Source organism: Mangifera indica, chromosome 1, assembly GCF_011075055.1.
Source record: "Mangifera indica cultivar Alphonso chromosome 1, CATAS_Mindica_2.1, whole genome shotgun sequence".
NCBI classification, from domain to species: domain Eukaryota; kingdom Viridiplantae; phylum Streptophyta; class Magnoliopsida; order Sapindales; family Anacardiaceae; genus Mangifera; species Mangifera indica.
In genome coordinates, this window is record NC_058137.1 from 22699270 (window position 1) to 22719312 (window position 20043).

The 20043-nt window shown below is 34.1% G+C and overlaps 1 protein-coding gene across 1 annotated transcript; it reads left to right on the top strand.

Moving 5' to 3' along the window:
• The first annotated feature begins 1059 nt into the window (after positions 1-1059).
• Positions 1060-17325, top strand: LOC123193253 (guanine nucleotide exchange factor SPIKE 1). The gene is made up of 31 exons (XM_044606112.1): positions 1060-1275; positions 1406-1518; positions 1647-1809; positions 1903-2009; positions 2134-2246; positions 2364-2419; positions 2494-2591; positions 2692-2829; positions 3184-3495; positions 3806-4084; positions 4804-4971; positions 5061-5252; positions 5413-5456; positions 6292-6361; positions 6937-7098; positions 8003-8110; positions 8407-8444; positions 9256-9400; positions 9854-9980; positions 10451-10644; positions 11071-11201; positions 11427-11502; positions 11668-11778; positions 12526-12705; positions 13160-13303; positions 13502-13675; positions 13821-14168; positions 14263-14589; positions 15126-15311; positions 15810-16784; positions 16864-17325. The coding sequence occupies exons 2-31, from the start codon at positions 1414-1416 to the stop codon at positions 17116-17118; spliced, it is 5526 nt and encodes a 1841-aa protein (XP_044462047.1). The 5' UTR covers positions 1060-1275; positions 1406-1413; the 3' UTR covers positions 17119-17325.
• Positions 17326-20043: the final 2718 nt, after the last annotated feature.

Consider the following 20043-nt stretch of genomic DNA (forward strand, 5'->3'; position numbering starts at 1 on the left):
ATATTCAAAGGGCATTTATTATTGATTTTGCAAGATTATAAAGTTGATTTTACAACAATTAAATATAAAAAGAGAAAAAAAAATTTAAGTGGTTTGAAGAGAGTTCTTCAAGTCCAAAGAAATAATGATTATTGCTTGCTTCTAAGATAGCAATACAATTTTATAAATGTGAATAATAAAAAAATTGAAAAAGTGGAAGCAAATTTTGTTTTTGGAGACAAATGTGAGTTTTTTGCTTCATACAAAAACCAAAATTTTATTTGTTATTGCTTACATATGTGGTCATCTCTTCATCAAAATGCCATACATGAAAGGGACGAAAATACTCCATCATCTTATGCTTTCTGTAAGAATGCCATTAAAATCTATAAAACCAATTAGGAGATGTATAATTCAGTTTAAACTGTAAAATTAAATCGAAATATTTAAAAATTACTATTTCGTTTGTAAAATAGTTTGATTTAAATTGATACATTTTTTAAAAATAGTTTTCAATTTGACTTATAATTCGAAAGTTTTTTAAATCGAATCAAATTGTAAACCATATTTTTTTTAAATATATATATAATTATATATGATAAAAATTTTTTAATAAATAATTAGATATAAAATTTATTTATTTTATCATTTTATTTACATATATATTGTATTAATATTTATTTTATATGTTTATATTATGTTTTAAAATATTATAATTCAATTATTTATATTAAATAATATATTTAAAAATAAATAATTTTAATAGGCTTAAACTAGATTGTAAACTAAATTTTTTTAGTTTGATTTAAAATTTAAAATAATTTAATTAGATTTTAAAAATTTTTAAATTTTAATTTTAAAAAACACATAATTTATACCACATCGTATTGTACAGACTCTCGCAGCCAACCAGCGATAGAATCCCACAGTTATACTTAAAGCAAGTACATTATTTCGACACATCCAAACAAAAAGATTATTCCGTAATTAAAATCTCCGGAACATTTTAAGATTCCAATCCAACGGCGATCACGAGATTGGGCCGGTACTATTTCTAACCACCCGAGTTAAAGCGTGGTCCTCCACCCGGCCAAACATTTTCGGACTCGTTTTGACTCGTGTCTGTCGTCTACTTGAGTTTCAAGTAGCGAGTGAGTCAAGTCTCTCTCTCGTTCTCTTTTTTCTTCTCTGTCGCTCACGCACTCTGGCGGTTTTGACGTAGGGGTGGTGCGTTTGGTGAATTGTTGTTTTCAATCTACCGAGAGATCTCACATCGCATTACATAACTCGCGAAATGTACCTCTCTTCAAACCCTAGCTTCTTCTTCTCTCACAGATCTGCCGAAATTTCGAATTATTGACTTGCATTTTCAGCTATTTTTACAATAGTCGCGTTTTTTTTTTTGTTTTTCTTTTGTTTGGAAAAGTTCGTTTGATGGACGGCTCCGGCAGCGGAGCTGCTGGTGGTGGTGGGGGAGGAGGTAGCCGGTTTAGGAGGATACCTCGCCAGTCTTTTGCTCATCTCAAGTTGGACCCCATGGTGAGTGTTTTTTTAAAAAAAAAAAAACTGTTAAGGTTATTGTTAATTATTTGTTGCAATGTGAGTTAGTGAATTGAGTTTTTAGGTTAAGAACATGTTTGTGTTTGTGCTGGTGATGGTTAATGCAGCTTGATGAGAATTTAGAGCAGTGGCCACATCTGAGTGAGCTGCTTCAGTGTTATAGAAGTGATTGGGTTAAGGATGAACACAAGTATGGTCATTATGAAAGCGTTAGCCCTCCATCTTTTCGAAATCAGATTTTTGAGGGGCCTGACACTGATATTGAGACAGGTAGTTGTTTTGTTTTCTGTTGTGTAGGTTACGGTCTGTCTGTTGTTGAAGTTTGGTGTTTGTGAGCTGATTTTGACATGTTTCTTTATTCAGAAGCTCGACTTGCCAGTGCTAGACGAGGGAAGGCTGAGGACGGAACTGATGATGACATGCCAAGTACTTCTGGAAGACAATACTCGGATGCTGCAGATGTGTCAAAGGTTTGGTGTTTGGAGTATCTTCTTTATTGTCTCACCTTACAATTTCTTTATTCTTCCACGTTGTGATTTTGAAGATATGTTCATTTCTTGTGATTTTAACTTGCCCTTTCTGATGTACTTGTAGCATTTTGGTCAATCTCCTCTCCCTGCTTATGAACCTGCTTTTGACTGGGAAAATGAGAGATCAATGATATTTGGTCAAAGAACTCCTGAAACCCCTATTTCACACCATGGCAGGTCTAAATCCTTTTTGCGCAGCTTATGTTTTATTGCAGTTTTTCCAGTGTTTTGTTCTAAAATTTATTTATATATCTTATCTGAGTGTTCCTCCTGTATCCTCGATTGTGCTCTTAGTGGGTTGAAGATCTCTGTGAAAGTTTTGTCTCTAACATTTCAAGCTGGGCTAGTTGGTGAGTTTCTGTATTTTTTTGGCATCTACTAAAAGTTTTGGGATTTGACTTAAGGCTCTGTCTCTTTGTTGCAGAGCCTTTCTATGGTACAATTTGCTTGCATAATAGGGAGAGAAGAGAAAAATTGTCTGAGGATTTCTATTTCCGAGTTTTACCATCTGAAATGCAGGATGTAAGCCATCAAATCCATTAGCTCGTCTTTATTTCTATAATCAATTGATTTTTGCTTACTCTATAGCTAGATATTATACTGTCTCCTCCTGCAATTGCAGGCTAAAATATCATATGAACCTCGTGGTATGTTCTATTTAGATGCTCCATCAGCATCCATTTGTCTGCTAATCCAGTTAGAGAGGCCTGCTTCAGAAGAAGGGGGAGTTACCCCGTCTGTTTATTCACGCAAAGACCCGGTATGTCCAATAACATCCTTACTTTTCTTTCTTGTTGTTCATTAACTGGAAGAACCACTTATGTGAGGCTTTTTTTCAGAACTTTTTATGATCTTTTGTTTCTGAATAAAGGATGCTGGTTGGAAGAGATATTTTGTTTCTTGTTTACTTGTTCATTTATTATTCTTTTGGGTTGTAAGGTGTGTTAGCCCCTAAACTCTTTTACTATGAGATAAAGAGCATTGTAGAAAAATTAGAGATTTGAAGTTTTTTGTGCAAACTGAAACAAATCTATGTGTTTTCTTACAAAATGTATGCACTATATCCCTTTGTAAAGTGATTTTATATTTTGTTTACCTATTGATATCTGAACAGGTGCACTTGTCAGAGAGAGAAAAGCAGAAACTGCAGGTGTGGTCTCGGATCATGCCTTACAGAGAGTCCTTTGCTTGGGCTATTGTTCCATTATTTGACAACAACATTGGTGCTGTTTCTGGTGGATCTGCTTCCCCTAGCAGTCCTCTTGCTACCAGTGTGTCTGGATCTAGTTCTCACGAGGGTATGTTTGAGCCCATTTCGAAGATCACATTAGATGGGAAGTTGGGATATTCAAGTGGAAGTTCCATTGTAGTTGAAATATCCAACTTAAATAAAGTAAAGGAAAGCTATACTGAGGAGTCACTTCAGGTGTGGTGGTGGTCAGCTCTTTTACCTTTTTAACTATTGTAATGCCCTTGTATATTCTGGCTTATAGTCTATGCATCAAATTGTTGCTAGCATCTAGTGTAGTTGGTTGATTCACATCAATCATACTCTTATATACACATACACATATATCTGATCATATGTGAAGTGTGGAATATATCACTATAGCTTTTTGGGCCTTGTTTCATTGAGCCTTCATTTTCATTCTCGCTAGAGTGTTCAATGCTTCTATTTTGGTCACTGTGGCATCTACTAATATTCTATTTCTTTTGGCCTTTTCTAACAATTATAGGATCCTAAACGCAAAGTTCACAAACCGGTAAAAGGTGTTTTAAGATTGGAAATCGAGAAGCATCAAACAGACCAAGCTGATTTTGAGAACATATCAGAAAGTGGCAGTGTGACAAATGATTCCATTGATCTAGGGGACCGAGTTACAGATTCGACTTTTGCTAAGTGCCCCAGTAATGGTTCAGATGGGCCTCTGACTAGCAGCTCTAAGTGGACTTCCGGTGACAGGAAAGAAGTTTCTGGAAATGGGTCAAATGCTCCAGATTTTAATGCTGATGATGTAAGTGCAAACCATTCTTGTGTTAGTACTTCTTAACTAGCCTATCTTAAGTGGTAATTGACTTCTTTGTTCAACACATTAACAGAAGAAATAGTTTGTAGTTTGTATCTTTTATTTTTATTTTCTTTTATTTCTTTTGGAAGTTGATACAAACCTTACTGGCTTATGGCATGTGTAAATTTCGGCATCAATTGATTTGTTGATTGATGCTTTTTTGTGTTCCACTCCTGACTAGGTAAACATAAAGAAGTGAACTATATGAGTTTGAGTGTGGTGATCAAGATGCTTTGGCAATTTTAGAATATTTTTCTCCAAAAATTTCATTTAATGCAGGGTTTTCTTAAAAGATTGTTCTCTTTCCTTAACATAATTCTAACAGTTGACACTTTTGAGGTCAGTTCAATCATTCTCTTGTGCTAACGATTTAAAAATTTTCTAAGATTCATGGATGAATCAAGTTTTGTTCCTTCTCATGGTCAATATGCCATTTCTTACATGTATTGAAAGGAACATGACTACGTAGGGTCCCATCAAAACCCTTTTGAAGTGGGGTCTCCTTTTTTATTCAAGTTCTAAAATGCTGAAGGCACCCACTTATGTATTGTCTGATAGATTTTCAGTCCATAATCTAATGTCCATTTGATTAATGTATTTTGTTTGCTGAAAGAATTATGATATGGATGGAACTTCCCATCAACTCTCACACCTTGAAATTTCAGTTTCAAGCTTTTGATTTCCGCACCACAACAAGAAATGAGCCCTTCTTGCAACTCTTTCATTGTCTGTACGTATATCCCTTGAGTGTAAGTTTGAGTCGGAAGAGGAACTTGTTCATTCGGGTTGAACTACGGAAGGATGATGCTGATGTTCGTCGACAGCCTCTGGAGGTAAACCTGTTTATTACTACTCAAATTAAGAGTTGTTTGCTTTCTGAACTTCTTCTCACTTGTTTTAGTGGTGTGACTAATATGAGTAGGCAATGTATCCGAGGGAGCCAGGTGTGTCACTCCAGAAGTGGGCTCACACACAAGTTGCTGTTGGGGCTAGGGTTGCTTACTACCATGATGAAGTTAAAGTTTCACTGCCTGCTATATGGACACCACTGCATCACCTTTTATTCACATTCTTCCATGTTGATCTGCAGACAAAACTAGAAGCTCCAAAACCTGTAAGTTATGCTTGTATTATCCTCTTAAAAGATCCATCATGCTATATCATCCCTTATACCTTAATTTTTACTATTATTTTTCTCTTTGAAATGATCTGGGGCTTTGTCAATCTTCCTGTATTTTCTATAGGAGTGATCATTTTGTTCATTCGCTTAACAGGTAGTTATTGGATATGCCGCACTTCCATTGTCTACTCATGCTCAGTATGTATATTCCTTATATTTGATCTTTCTTCTTTTTTTGTCTAAGAACTTAAATTATACAGTTCTCTTCCTTTTTTTTTCTAGTGCACCATCAGTTTGCTATTGCTTATATATTTTTTTATTATATGTTAAAGCAAATTAACTTTTGGTATGCTTCAGTGACTCACATAGCAAGTTAGAAGAAGTGGCTGTAATTTTTCACTGGGGTTCTATTTTTCTTTTTTGGAGTTTTAATGTTTGGGATGTACTACGTGAATTCTGACACAGGTCCTTTTGTGCTATGTGTTGTAATTTAAATAATAGTATGTTGTTTTATTTTGTGTTTCATTTCCTTGTGCTGTTGGTCACTAGATTGGGGTTTGACTTGTTTAGTGTGATTGACTTTGTCCTGAAGGGGTGGTTTGGCTTGGGTGGGGTTCTACGTTACAAAAAAAATATATATTTTCTTTCATTAATATTAATTTTCTTTTGTTTTTGAACCAAAAGAAAAGACGAAAAAAGATAAAGGAAGGAACATGGACTTCAAACACTTGGTTTACCTGGCTCTGATCCCTTTTAAATAATCATTAATCCTATAACTTTATAGGAAATGAATCAACGTTAATGTCTAGATCGTAACTGATGAAAATCATAACAAGTTGTGTAGTGTCCTTTGGCACTCATGACTTTTAGAAAGTAGCATGAAAGAATTTGATCTTGCTGAGCTATTATTTGACTTTGAATCATTTCAAATACATGATCATTGCCAATTACTTGTTTTAAGAGCTTAACTATTAATTATATTTTGAAATACCATTGTTGATGTTAATAGCTATAATGTAATGATTATTCTCAGGTTGCGATCAGAAATTTCCTTACCTATAATAAAAGAACTGGTTCCACATTATCTCCAGGATTCGGGAAAGGTATGCTTGAGCTGGATATAATCAATTTATATTATTTTCATTATTTATGCTATCAGACGTTTTTGAAAATATTATTTCTGATTTTATGTATCTTTCTTGCTCTTTCTATTTCTCTTGTTGCACATCAAAATTAGCCTGAGTTTATGAAATGGCTAGATCATCATCCATATATTAATGTTTAATTAACTAAGCAAGGGCAAAAAAGAAGAAGAAAAAGAGAGTAGAAACGGGTAGGGTGATAGTAAACTGTTAAGATTTCACTTTTCTAACTAATTTTGATCGATTTCATCCTTGGTTGTTTGAGTGTAAGACTTCAATTCTATTTATGCATTTCTCCTGCATGAGTTATTGAAATAGTCTTATCAGTTTAGCTGAGGTTGGCTACTATTGCTGCTGCTCATAAACAATATCTGAGGTCTTATGGGGCTGGAAACCCTTCTATTTTATGTGGAATAATTTTCATTTCACTGATAAGATGATTTTATTCTGAGCCTGCACTTTTTTATTTTGATTATATGGGCTGGCAATTTAGGTTTATCTTCTGGATTATTCTTATGATTATTATCATTTGATAGGAGAGGCTGGACTATCTGGAAGATGGAAAAACTGCTTTTAAATTGCGCTTAAGGCTCTGTTCATCTTTGTACCCTGTTAATGAACGGATTAGGGATTTCTTTCTTGAGTATGATAGACACACTCTTCGAACAAGCCCACCTTGGGGTTCTGAACTGCTGGAGGTATTCTTTTGGTTATTGCATTTTCTTTCATTTCTTTTTGTGCATTCTTGTTTATCTTTCTTGTGAGTGTTCTTAAGTTATAATTGATCTCATTATTTCTGTCCCCAGTTAACATATATATTAATTATATACAAACTTATAAATGCAACCTGTGAGGGCTTATATATTATGCTAGACATTACCTATCAGCTCCTGAAATTTTTGGTCTAGCGATCGCATTGTATCAGGGACAGGTCAATCAAGTGGTCTTATGCTATAATCCCCCATTAAGTTTTGTTGGTGTATGTTATTGTTTTTGCGGACCTTGTGATATAGTTTAAGTCATGTCTTGCTTGTGAAGGGAGATGTTAAAGCTGAAAAAATTGATGTTCCCTTACTGTAAAAATTTTTGAATCAAGTAATATTAGTAAGGAAAAGGTCAAGGCCAAGCAGTTTCCTGCTGTAGTATAATGGTATCTATGTGTGTTGGTGTGCCTCCTCCTTAGGAATTTGTTGCAATCATAGCTGCAATGTGGAGTTCAAGTACTATCTTTTATCAGTCATGGCTTAGCAACATCCTAAAGTTTGAAATAATGGATTGCAGAGAAATAATTATAGTAGTTTCCTTTCCAAAGTTATTATGTAAAAAAAATTGTGCAGCAAAGAGGTGGGACTGAGGCTTGGACAGTGAGGAGGTTTTAATATATGGAAACTTGTTATCTTTCTGGATTCTTTTGGTAATATTAGTATGTCTTTGATGGTCTCACTATTGCATTATGTATGTAATTTTTAGAGATTTCTTTTTTTAATCTAAAAGGAATAGGACTCTTTTTGCTATGCTTCATATTACACGTCTTTGTTACTACTTTTTTAAAAGAGTGGAATTGGATTGCAATGAGGCAAAGCTGTATAATTTTACTTGCAGGCAATCAATAGTTTGAAGAATGTTGACTCCACTGCTTTGCTACAATTTCTTCATCCGGTTTTGAATATGCTTCTCCATCTGATAGGCAATGGTGGAGAAACGCTTCAGGTTTTCTGATGACTTTTTGCCTTAGCTTTCTTTACAAATATGTTACTGATCGCTAAGTCATTTCTGAGTTTGTCCTTTCGGTAGTGGTCTTAATGTGTGCAGTAGGTGCACAGGTTATTGTTACAGAATTACAAAATTTTGATTATATCATATGTCCTTAGGGCATATTTTAAGACTGCCTTTTGTTATTGTAATGTTCTTTCTTCTCATGTCTGTTAATTTTCGTTACTATATTACTTTCCTTTAACTTATGCCATGTATATTCATCTTAACTATTGTCTTTTCTGTTGCTCTAGGTCGCAGCCTTCAGGGCCATGGTTAATATCTTAACTAGGTATGCTTTCCAGTGTGTTGATTTACGTGGGTTGGGGATGCCATATATGAAATATACAGTTACTAGTGTCTGGCAGACTGCTCTTATTGTCATAATACTATAATCATTTTGAAGAATTTTCAGTTCTTATTTTTGTATAAGAATATTCTGAGTACTGGTAGGATAAGAATTGTAGAATATGAAAATCAAGTACCAATACATCCACTTCATGTGCTTTTATTTGATATAGGAGCAACTAAGTAAGCTTTTGTATTTTTTTAATCTCATATATTTGTTATATCTTGGCCTTCAGTTTCAATGGGATGCATATTTTTATTTTTATTATTTATGCAACTTAACTGGGAAGGAGCCTTGGGATGCTTTTGGATAGATAAATTTCATTTTGGAGCAGAAATAGGATTATATATTGTCGGTTAATGACAGGTTTTCTGAGGCTGTTGTTGTTCAACTTGGATGCTCCTCTGGTTTTTCAAGATTTTATTTTTGTTGACATCCATCTTAATCAGCATGGAGTCTTGGGTTAATTTTGGATGGATAAATTTTATTTTGGTTTAAGAAGGAGATGATACAAATATTGAGTTTTCGATAGGTGCTTCTGGGCTATGTTTGTATAAGTTGGATACCCCTCAGGAATTTTGTAGTGGTAGTAGTTTGCTGGTTTACACTGGAGTTGCTTCTTGAATGATTATTAATGCAGTTTCTTTACTTTCTTATTGTAAAAAAGCAAGTGGATTGGGCTAGCCTTTTATGTTTTGTTTTTTATTGCATTTTAAATTTTGTATCTGACCATGTGCTTAATTTTATTGTGTAGGGTTCAGCAGGAGTCAGTTGATGATGCTGAGCGAAATATTTTTCTTGTGAACTATTTAGATTATGCCTTTGATGACTTTGGTGGTCGTCAACCTCCTGTTTATCCTGGTTTGTCCACAGTGTGGGGTAGCTTGGCTCGCAGTAAGGTATTCTATGCTAATGCTTTTTGGTGAATAAGCTTTATCTTATCCCTATCACAATCATGATTAAATGTGTTTATTCTTGTCTTCCTCTTTTGTCCCTTAACATATGATTGAGCAATTCACATACAACAAGTAGTATTTTTGGGGAATGTAATCTTTGGAAATTTATGATTGCTTCTTTGGGTTCTGGTTTCAAATGAATTTCATGGGCATTCCTTTTGCTTTTATTCCTTTTTAATTTATTAATTTTTTTAATGAAGGAAATTCGAAAACTGTTGTCTGATGTGATGATTGTTGCCATTGATTGTATTCTCTAGCCGTCATGATTTTACCTTCTGGTAGTGCTGGTATACTGAAAATTTCTCTTTAAAAAGCTTATTGTGTCTTATAAAAAAAAAAGATTGTTTAAGACTGATTTTCTTCTTTACAGTTCCCTGATCAATGAGTATTCTGCAGGCTAAGGGATACCGTGTAGGACCAGTATATGATGATGTTCTAGCAATGGCTTGGTTTTTCCTTGAGCTAGTTGTCAAATCGATGGCACTGGAGCAGGCACGTCTTTTCTATCACAGTCTTCCATTAGGTAGGCCCAAAAACTAGGAAAGTTCATTTTATCATCCCAAACATTTGCTTTGATTTTTTTTTTTTGGGGGTAAGTAGCTTTGATGATTTTAGTATTGTGTAAAGCAATGCTTTTTATCTTTTGTTTCTAAATCAGTCTATATATTAATATAAGCCTATCTGTTCCTACATGGCAACATTAAGTAGTTTTAGTTGTTTAAATTCACATATCTTCAGTTGATTTTGAAAGCTCTTTTTTGTTCCACGATTTGATTGCTCTGTAGTGTGTTTGTTTGAAATTCTCTTGGCACTTTGATGCATTCCTTTCAGTATGTGTTTTCTTGTTCTATGTTACATCAATTTTATCTTCCGAGGTGCATTCAATATGCTAAATGTCAGTCAAAATCCTGTAACGTGAAATAAAATTTTAATTAATTTTTTGTTGATATTTTTTTCTCTACATTTTTATATAGTTTTTACTTTATGATATAGGTGAAGATGCCCCCCCAATGCAACTGAGAGATGGTGTATTCAGATGCATAATGCAGCTGTATGATTGCCTTCTTACAGAAGTGCATGAGCGTTGTAAGAAAGGGTTAAGCCTTGCAAAACGCTTAAACAGTAGCTTGGCTTTCTTTTGCTATGATCTTTTGTCCATTATTGAACCTCGGCAAGTTTTTGAACTGGTATGCTTTTTGTCTAATTGCCTTGCTTAAATTACATCTGCTGACATGCTCACTTGATGGATGTATGTCTAGATGTAATATTATATTCACAATTATTATTATTGTTCCATCTCAATAAGAGATTTACCATTAGATATTGATACATAGCTTTGGTACAACATCAGTAAGCTTGAAAAACTTATTACAGGTCAAACACATGAGATCCAATGACTTTATGAGGACTATAACAGCTGCCACCTTTACAAGTTTTGATGATAATGCAAATCCTTGTTTGCTAGCCACTTACTGTATAAAATCCAACTAAATAAGCTTTCACTGTTTCTGGTATATTTGTCCCCAATATTTTGGTGTTGTAACCTCCTTTCAGCACAAGTAGATCAGAATTGTAGCTGGAGTGTTTACACAATTAATCTTGTACCATTGCAGGTGTCCTTGTACCTAGATAAGTTTTCTGGGGTATGCCAGTCAGTTCTGCATGATTGCAAGCTCATATTCTTGCAGATTATATGTGATCATGATCTTTATGTGGAAATGCCAGGAAGAGACCCTTCAGATAGGTAATTAATCAATTAATATCTTCTGCGCTCTTTTTTCTTCATTAATGCTTTTGCTACTTCCATATGGTAAATTTGGTGTTTCAAGAGCTTATAAGTTCAATATGCATTTTATAATCTGTGGTTTTTCGCTCAGTTACTCTAATTATTGCAAGAAGCTATCATTTTTCTTATTTGATGGCTTGTAGTTAATTTTGTTTGGTTGACTAAGTGCATTTTAATGTTTAGGAACTACCTTTCATCCATCTTGATACAAGAGCTTTTCCTAACTTGGGATCATGATGATTTGTCTCAGCGAGCAAAGGTGAGTTCTGTAATTTTAGATTGGACTTGGCTATGATTCAATTTAATATCTAGATAGTACTATTCTTCTGGTATCCAATTTAAAGAGAAAAAAGCATGTTACCTCTCTGGTGAAATATATATATCGTGTTTATTTTGTTGTAACATAAGCTTTCTGTGAGTGTAGGCAGCTAGAATATTAGTAGTTCTTTTGTGCAAGCATGAGTTCGATGCTCGATACCAAAAGCGTGACGATAAGCTGTATATTGCTCAGTTATATTTTCCACTTATTGGCCAGGTACATGGTGTCATCAAAATTTTTTGTCTTGGTATCTTACATTAAAAACTTGTCTTCCGGTTATATGTATCTTCATTTGCGTTTTGCAAAAATGCAAAGTTAAATGGAATATTCTGTGGCATAAACAAGCATCTATACTTGAATTACGTATCTGAATATATCTTTTCTATACTGAAGTAACACTGTTTGAACAATGTGATGTTAGCATAACAAATATGTTGTGCATTCAAATTCTGGAAAAAGAAAACTCATAACATGGGGTATAACACTGCATTTTATCAATCTACCTTGAAGGTGGTCGATGTAGACAGTAACAGTATTGGATTAGCATATTTATAATATTTTGTTAAATATAAATGAATTTTTTTTTTAAGTTGGAGTGTTTCCTAAAGAACTTCTGATTGCTAGTGGAAGTTAGGGCATGAGAATGTGAACAAACAAAATCATGACAATGCTGTCATTATTTCCTTTCCCCTTTTGGTGCGAAAAACTCCAATTTTTAAAAGTTGGGCAAAATACTTCTTTTAATATACTGTAAAGTTAAAGACAGGAGTTAAACAATGCCAACTCATGCATCACTTGGTTAAATCTCTTCGCTCACTTTTCTCTAATAATTGCCATTTGGTGCTAGACCATATGATATTATGAGAAGAGGAAATATGGTGGCTGCAATGACTTAGTGCTTGTCACCCTGCCTGGAAATAAATTTCTTTAAATTTGTTTTAATGAATTTTGTGATCTGTGCAGATTCTCGATGAAATGCCTGTCTTTTATAATCTAAATGCTGTTGAGAAGCGTGAAGTTCTAATTGTTGTATTGGAAATTGTGCGGAATCTGGATGATGAACTAGTGAAAGCTTGGAAGCAAAGCATAGCTCGAACCAGATTGTTTTTCAAACTTATGGAGGAATGCCTGATTCTGTTTGAGGTTGCATTTAATTTGATCATTCAAGTTTCATTCTAGTCATGTGACTGAGTCTTTTAGGTTCATTTTTATGTACTTTTTTCTTATTTACATCATTGCTAAAGGCAATATTGATATGATTTGAGTTTAGCATATATATAAATTTCTGCTTTGGCTATTTTCAAGATTAAAAATTGGTTGTGGGGCTAATTTGCTTTTAGATTTGTCTCATGATTTTACTGTAAAATTAAGCTAATTTTCATGTAAATCATATCACGCTGTATTTCTTGGTATTTAGTTATTATGAACACTCACATTCAAAACAACAGGAATTCATCAGCTTTCCGTGTACATTTGTATAATATTGAAACTCATGATAAACAATTTCTTCTTTCACATCTTAAATGTATTTCTCATGGTACTATTGCTTGCTGTTCTTTGTTACTCATTAACTAAGTCTGTATGATATATCTTACAGCACAAAAAACCGGCTGATGGAATGCTTTTGGGTACTAGTTCTCGCAGCCCTGTTGGTGAGGGCCCTTCATCTCCGAAGTACTCAGATAGACTCTCTCCTGCAATCAACAATTACTTGTCTGAGGCTTCAAGACAAGAAGTCAGAGTGAGTCAATTATCTTGAGTGCTCTTTATCTCAGAATTTAAAGGTTTCTCCCTTTTTTTCTTTGGTTGGTTCTTGTATTTACCGCTTGCTGTGAAGTTATCTGTCAGCCACTAAATTCCTTTAGTGATTAGTTTCTCAACTCGTCTTCTTGTCTTCTTTCATTTTTATACTCAAACCTCTTCAAATTTTCTAATGCAGCCACAGGGAACCCCTGAAAATAGTTACTTGTGGCAGAGGGTGAATTCTCAGTTAAGCTCCCCTAGCCAGCCATATTCACTGCGAGAAGCTCTTGCTCAGGCACAATCTTCGAGGATTGGAGCTTCAGCACAGGCACTAAGAGAATCCTTGCACCCAATTTTGAGACAGAAGTTGGTATGGCTTTGTATCAAAACGTCATGTTTTAACTTGATTGCTGTAACTGCTCTGTTCAATTCCTTAAGTTATCCTAGCTTTTCTCTAGATTTATTCAATCTTTTTTGTTGCTTTTGGAAGCTGATAGTCTTTACATCCACTTCAGGAACTTTGGGAAGAAAATTTGAGTGCTGCTGTAAGTCTTCAGGTTTTGGAAATAACTGAGAAATTCTGCATGATGGCAGCTTCGCATGGCATTGCCACCGATTATGGAAAACTTGATTGCATCACAGCAATAATCATGAGCTTCTTCTCCCGGAATCAGCCAATTTCTTTCTGGAAAGCTTTCTTTCCCATCTTCAATCGTGTTTTTGATCTTCATGGGGCAACACTAATGGCTAGGGAGAATGACCGCTTCTTGAAGCAAGTTGCATTCCATCTTCTTCGGTTGGCAGTTTTCCGTAATGAAAGCATTAGGAAAAGGGCTGTTATTGGGCTGCAGATACTTGTGAGGGTAGGCTCTTTCAGATCTAAAGAATTGCTGCTGCTACTGCTACCGCTACCATTGTTCAACTAACCTATGTGTATTATTTCTTTCTTTTCTGCAGAGCTCTCTCTATTTTATGCAAACTGCAAGGCTGAGGGTTATGCTGACTATCACGTTGTCTGAGCTCATGTCTGAAGTGCAAGTAACTCAATTGAAATCTGACGGAACACTAGAAGAGAGTGGAGAAGCTAGGCGGCTTCGAAAATCATTGGAGGAAATGGCAGATGAATCTAAGTGCCCTAACCTTAAGGATTGTGGACTTCCTGAGGATGCTTTATTTGCTGTTCCGGAAAATTTTTCGGAGAATCGGTGGTCATGGTCGGAAGTGAAATATCTGTCTGACAGTCTTCTTCTGGCCCTTGATGCTAGCCTGGAACATGCACTTTTGGTAAGTTCATATAAAATTTCAGTTTTACTTGTGTGTCTGCAGTGAGACCCTGCCTTTTTTTAGTTGGAGAAGGGTGCAGGAATGCTGGTTGTTTCCTTTTTGTGGATTCCCTGTCTGTGCCTTAGTCATACTTGGTTTCATTTTGTCTGTACTGCCTTTGTTGTGGCTCAGCTATGGGAAATGGTCATTGATGTTTTCTTTATAATCATGTTGTGCTGCTTGGCTTATCTGTTAGGTTCTTGTATTCTCTAACTGTGTGGCAGTTCACATCTTCGAACCAGCAGCTTTAATTATGATTTTTGTATGCCATTATACTACTTATTTTGCCTGAATCTACTTGTAATTTTGTTATATGTTCAGATAGCGGTGACAGGTTTAAGAAATGTTGTTCCTCGAATTTGTTTAGAGAATATATTCCTGGTCCCAAAACATAATCGGGCACTGTACATACCTGCATATTGCCATATTGCTTGTATCTGGAATGTGTATGCTATGTTGAACTAATACTTACTGGCCTGTTGCTATTTTTATCTCAGGTCTCTGTAATGACCATGGATAGATATGCAGCTGCGGAAAGCTTCTATAAACTTGCAATGGCATTTGCTCCTGTCCCGGATCTTCATATAATGTGGTTGCTCCATTTATGTGAAGCACATCAGGAAATGCAGTCTTGGGCTGAAGCAGCACAGTGTGCTGTTGCCGTTGCGGGCGTTGTCATGCAGGTAGGATGCTATACTGGATGCTTGGAGTGCAAATTTTTAAGTAACACTCTATTGGTGATCTGAGTATTGCTATTCCTTAAATTTGAATATGGTGTTTGGATATGATAGTTTCTAGTTCCTTTTAACAAAACAAAGTTTCCACTTTCTACTGCCAAGTGCAATATTTCTTGCAAAATGATATATTAGCTACACATGCAACTGGATGAGGAAAACTTGGATTATCCTCTGCCTGTCGGACATAAAATGAACTACTACAATGGCTCTTGTTAAAACTCTGAATCCAGTTTCTTTACTACTCTGATCTTGTGATTTACTGGCATTTGTTGCATATTTTGGAAGATTCCAATTGATTAAATATGTTCAAACTCCATTGCTTGAATGATTTGGCCTAAGAATTGGGCTTTCTGCGTTCTGAATAGCTAATCCAATAATTTGCTGGGGTGATTCTTTATCTGTATTTTGTCCATGTTAACTTATCTTCTGGTATATTCACTGCAGGCCCTTGTGGCAAGAAATGATGGTGTTTGGAGCAAAGACCATGTGGCCGCTCTTCGTAAAATTTGTCCCATAGTGAGTAGTGAAATCACTGCAGAGGCCTCTGCAGCTGAGGTGGAGGGTTATGGTGCTTCAAAGCTCACTGTTGACTCTGCTGTGAAGTACCTACAGCTGGCAAATAAGCTTTTTTCTCAAGCTGAACTCTATCATTTCTGTGCTAGCATTCTAGAACTTGTTATTCCTGTATATAAAAGCAGGAGAGCGTATGGACAACTGGCTAAATGCCACACATTACTCACTGACATCTATGAATCAATCCTGGAACAGGAATCAAGCCCAATCCCATTTACTGATGCTACATATTATAGAGTTGGATTTTATGGTGAGAAATTTGGGAAGCTGGACAGGAAGGAATACGTATACCGTGAACCCCGTGATGTACGATTAGGTGACATAATGGAGAAGCTTAGTCATATATACGAGTCCAGGATGGATGGCAATCACACTTTGCATGTTATTCCAGATTCAAGACAAGTGAAGGCAGATGAATTGCAGCCTGGAGTCTGCTACCTACAAATAACCGCTGTTGATGCAGTCATGGAAGATGAAGATCTGGGGAGCAGAAGGGAAAGAATCTTCTCTCTTTCCACTGGAAGTGTCCGTGCCCGTGTCTTTGACCGATTTTTGTTTGATACTCCGTTCACAAAAAATGGTAAGACCCAAGGCGGTCTTGAAGATCAGTGGAAGAGGCGGACTGTTCTTGAGACAGAAGGTTCCTTCCCAGCATTAGTGAATAGGCTCTTGGTGATCAAGTCTGAATCCCTTGAATTTTCTCCTGTGGAAAATGCAATTGGGATGATCGAAACTCGAACAGCTGCTCTACGAAATGAGCTTGAAGAGCCTCGCAGTTCTGAAGGTGATCAACTCCCACGCCTCCAGAGTCTTCAAAGAATCCTTCAAGGCAGTGTTGCAGTTCAAGTAAGTTATGTTGTTGTTGGGTTGGTTTTTATTGCAAGTTTATATCATTCTTGTTTAACCAAAAGCGATGTGTATTCAGGTAAACAGTGGAGTTTTGAGTGTTTGCACAGCCTTCCTATCTGGTGAGCCAGCAACAAGACTACGTTCACAGGAACTGCAACAACTCATTGCTGCACTCCTCGAATTCATGGCTGTCTGCAAGCGTGCCATACGAGTACACTTTCGACTCATTGGAGAGGAAGACCAGGAGTTCCACACACAGCTTGTGAATGGATTTCAGTCTCTCACTGCAGAGTTATCTCATTACATCCCCGCCATTCTCTCAGAGCTATGAAAGTCTCTCGGTTGCAGCAAAATTTGTTGATAGATTTTTTAATTTTGTATTTGCCTACGATTTGTACACATTTCACCGGTGTTAATATATGTAACCAATGTGCTTGTGTACTATTTTTCGTCGTGATACTAATTCTTCTCGGCTATTTTTGTGGCTTCAGACTGTAACAGTGCTATCTCGATCTTTCTATATATTATTTTGTCTTAAGCATTTGTGCTAATTGTGAACAAATTGATACCTTGTTAACTTAATGATTAAGGTCAATGTCCATATGAAATTGGGCATTTTGTTATCTTAAAATTATTGGTAGGTGTGATTGTTATCTTAAAATTATTGGTTGGATGTTGAACATCTGTTTGAATTTGAAGGGTGTTATGGATAACATTCAATTTACTACTTGACGTGGAAGGATGAATATTTGGATGAACTTCTAAAAAAACAAAATAAAGAGATTAATAGCTTTAATTGATCAAGTTATTTTCAGGAAACTTGAGGTATGAATGACAGTCAACTTTCTGATTGAAATGGAAGGTCCAATGTTCGGATGATCCTTTGAAAAACTAAATTATGAGATCGAGAGTTGGATAAAGTCATCATAAAAAAACTTCGTATTTCTCGACTCCACAAATCTATGGTATCCGATGGATAGCAAAATTTGTAACCTTTATACCTTTTTATCATATCTTATTAAAATAACAAAATATATAAAAGAAAATAAGATTTAACATCAATAAATATCTTTCCAATTGAAAAGTTTCAAACAAATGTAACCATAGTTTTCGAATAATATATCATATTATATACATAAAGCCTAATTTTTTATATTGTTTGCAAGATACATCCCTTTAAAAATAATGATAATGAAATTATTGAAAATTTTAATTGTTATATATTTTTGAAATTATTATAAACACCCTATAAAATTATAAAATTTACTAAATACAATCGCACCATGTCATTACTTATTAAAAAATATGTATCAATCTATATCGATAATATGTATTATATTGTAAGATACACCTATCATATAATACCAATTTTTGATATACCTTATGATATGTATCATTTTTCACTTGTATCATATTATATTATATAATATATATTATATATCATAAGATATTAATAACTATAAACATAATACATAATAAATAAGTTGTAGGAAAAATATAATACAAATTTAGAGGTTAGACCTATTTTTGTATGATATATTATAAGTTTAGTCCTTTCGGTAAAAAAAATCTAAAAATTTAATTATTTTAATTAAAAAAACAAAGTTTGATCAACAAAATATTATCCATTTCAACCAAAAATGATCCCGGTCATCATTTCCGAATTAAAACAAAAATTTCATATCATTAATCTTCAATAACATTAAAGACTAGATATATTTGTATGATATAATATAAGTTTGATTCTTCCATTAAAAAAAAAACAAATTGTTATCTCATCCATGGGACGTTTTATAAATAAACTATAATTTATTGTTTATAATTTTCCTCTTTAAGAGTTTAATCTAATTTAACTCTGGTATGTTTTAATTTTAAGTTATGAAAATAATAGCAAAAGTATTTAATGCTATTTAAGTCATTAGGAATTCTATACAACAAACTTTGCAAGAAATTTTCAACGAATTCCTTCTAAAACAAACTTGTTATGTGATTAGCTATCCTAAATTATAATTTATCTTGTCTAATTGTGATTATGGCTAGACATTAACAAAACAAAATACAAATTAATCTCTTAACTAAATATAAATTAAAGAAAAACAAACTATGGTTATGCTTAAGTTAGTATTAATAAACATTTAGTGGTTCATTACACGACCCCCCTATGACATTGTTTGATTGCTCTAAACCCCACTATATCTAGGTGACAATAAAAAAATAATTTAATAAATTAATTTCATAATTTGATAAAATGAAAAAAAATTCTAATATATTATTAACAAGAAAAACATTTTAACAAATAAAATAAACAAATATTTTAACATAAAATATATTAGTTTAACTAAATATAATACTAGTTTATACCCAATTATCTTTTGACGGCATTTAGGTAACTCATTATTTCAATATTTTTTTATTATTGTCAATCAAATATAATAATTTGTTATACATATTGTTTTTACTAAATATAATAATAATAATTTATATCTAATAATCATATAAATAATTTATATTTATAATAATCTTTCATTTTTATATAATAAAAAAATTGTTCAAACCAAGCAATCCTTTATTGTACAACAAAAACCACCAAGTTATAAAACAAATAATACATATCTTTAATTTATTGATATGATTCTCATATGTAAATTTTTCTCATATTTTCTAGAGAAATCATCGGCAGTCTTTTAGTGACAATATAGTAAAAGAAGTTATCAAAGATACAGTAAGAGTTCCTCAAAAATAGTTTGAGTGACAAAAGAGAAAACTTTATATATAAGAAAGTATAAATTCAAGTTTTTTCAAATGATATATCAAGAATAAACTTTTGCCTTACTTGGTTTTGTAGATGAGGCTGTCATTGGACCAGAGTATTACTTGTTTGGTATGATTGATTTGATTTTGAAAGGATAATCTAGTTTGAGTAGGATTTTTCGTTAGAAATTGTATACACACACAAAGAATGGAGTTGTTTTGGATGATCTCCTATTCTTTTGGGGGTTGTTAGTATTTTCTGAAAACATTAAGGAGGGTTGAAATGAGGTCATCATCATTGGCGTTACTGTGTAATGATAATAATAGTATCAATCAAGAATTGATTCAACAAATAGATTGCCACAACCACAAACGGTAAAAACTCTCCGAAAGTGAAGCTTTATCGTCAACCTTTTGCCATTCTTATGTTACCCTTGTTTCTCTTCTTTCTCCAGCCCACAGTTCTTCTTCCCATTCTTCCTCTTCAATCTCCCAATTCAACGCC

Excerpts from the sequence above, each read along its gene's own strand:
- LOC123193253 (XM_044606112.1), top strand. The coding sequence starts at position 1,414 with ATGGACGGCTCCGGCAGCGGAGCTGCTGGTGGTGGTGGGGGAGGAGGT. Across the intron at positions 2,420-2,493 it reads ATTTCAAGCTGGGCTAGTTG|AGCCTTTCTATGGTACAATT; the intron begins GTGAGTTTCTGT and ends TCTTTGTTGCAG. Across the intron at positions 12,706-13,159 it reads AATGCCTGATTCTGTTTGAG|CACAAAAAACCGGCTGATGG; the intron begins GTTGCATTTAAT and ends TATATCTTACAG.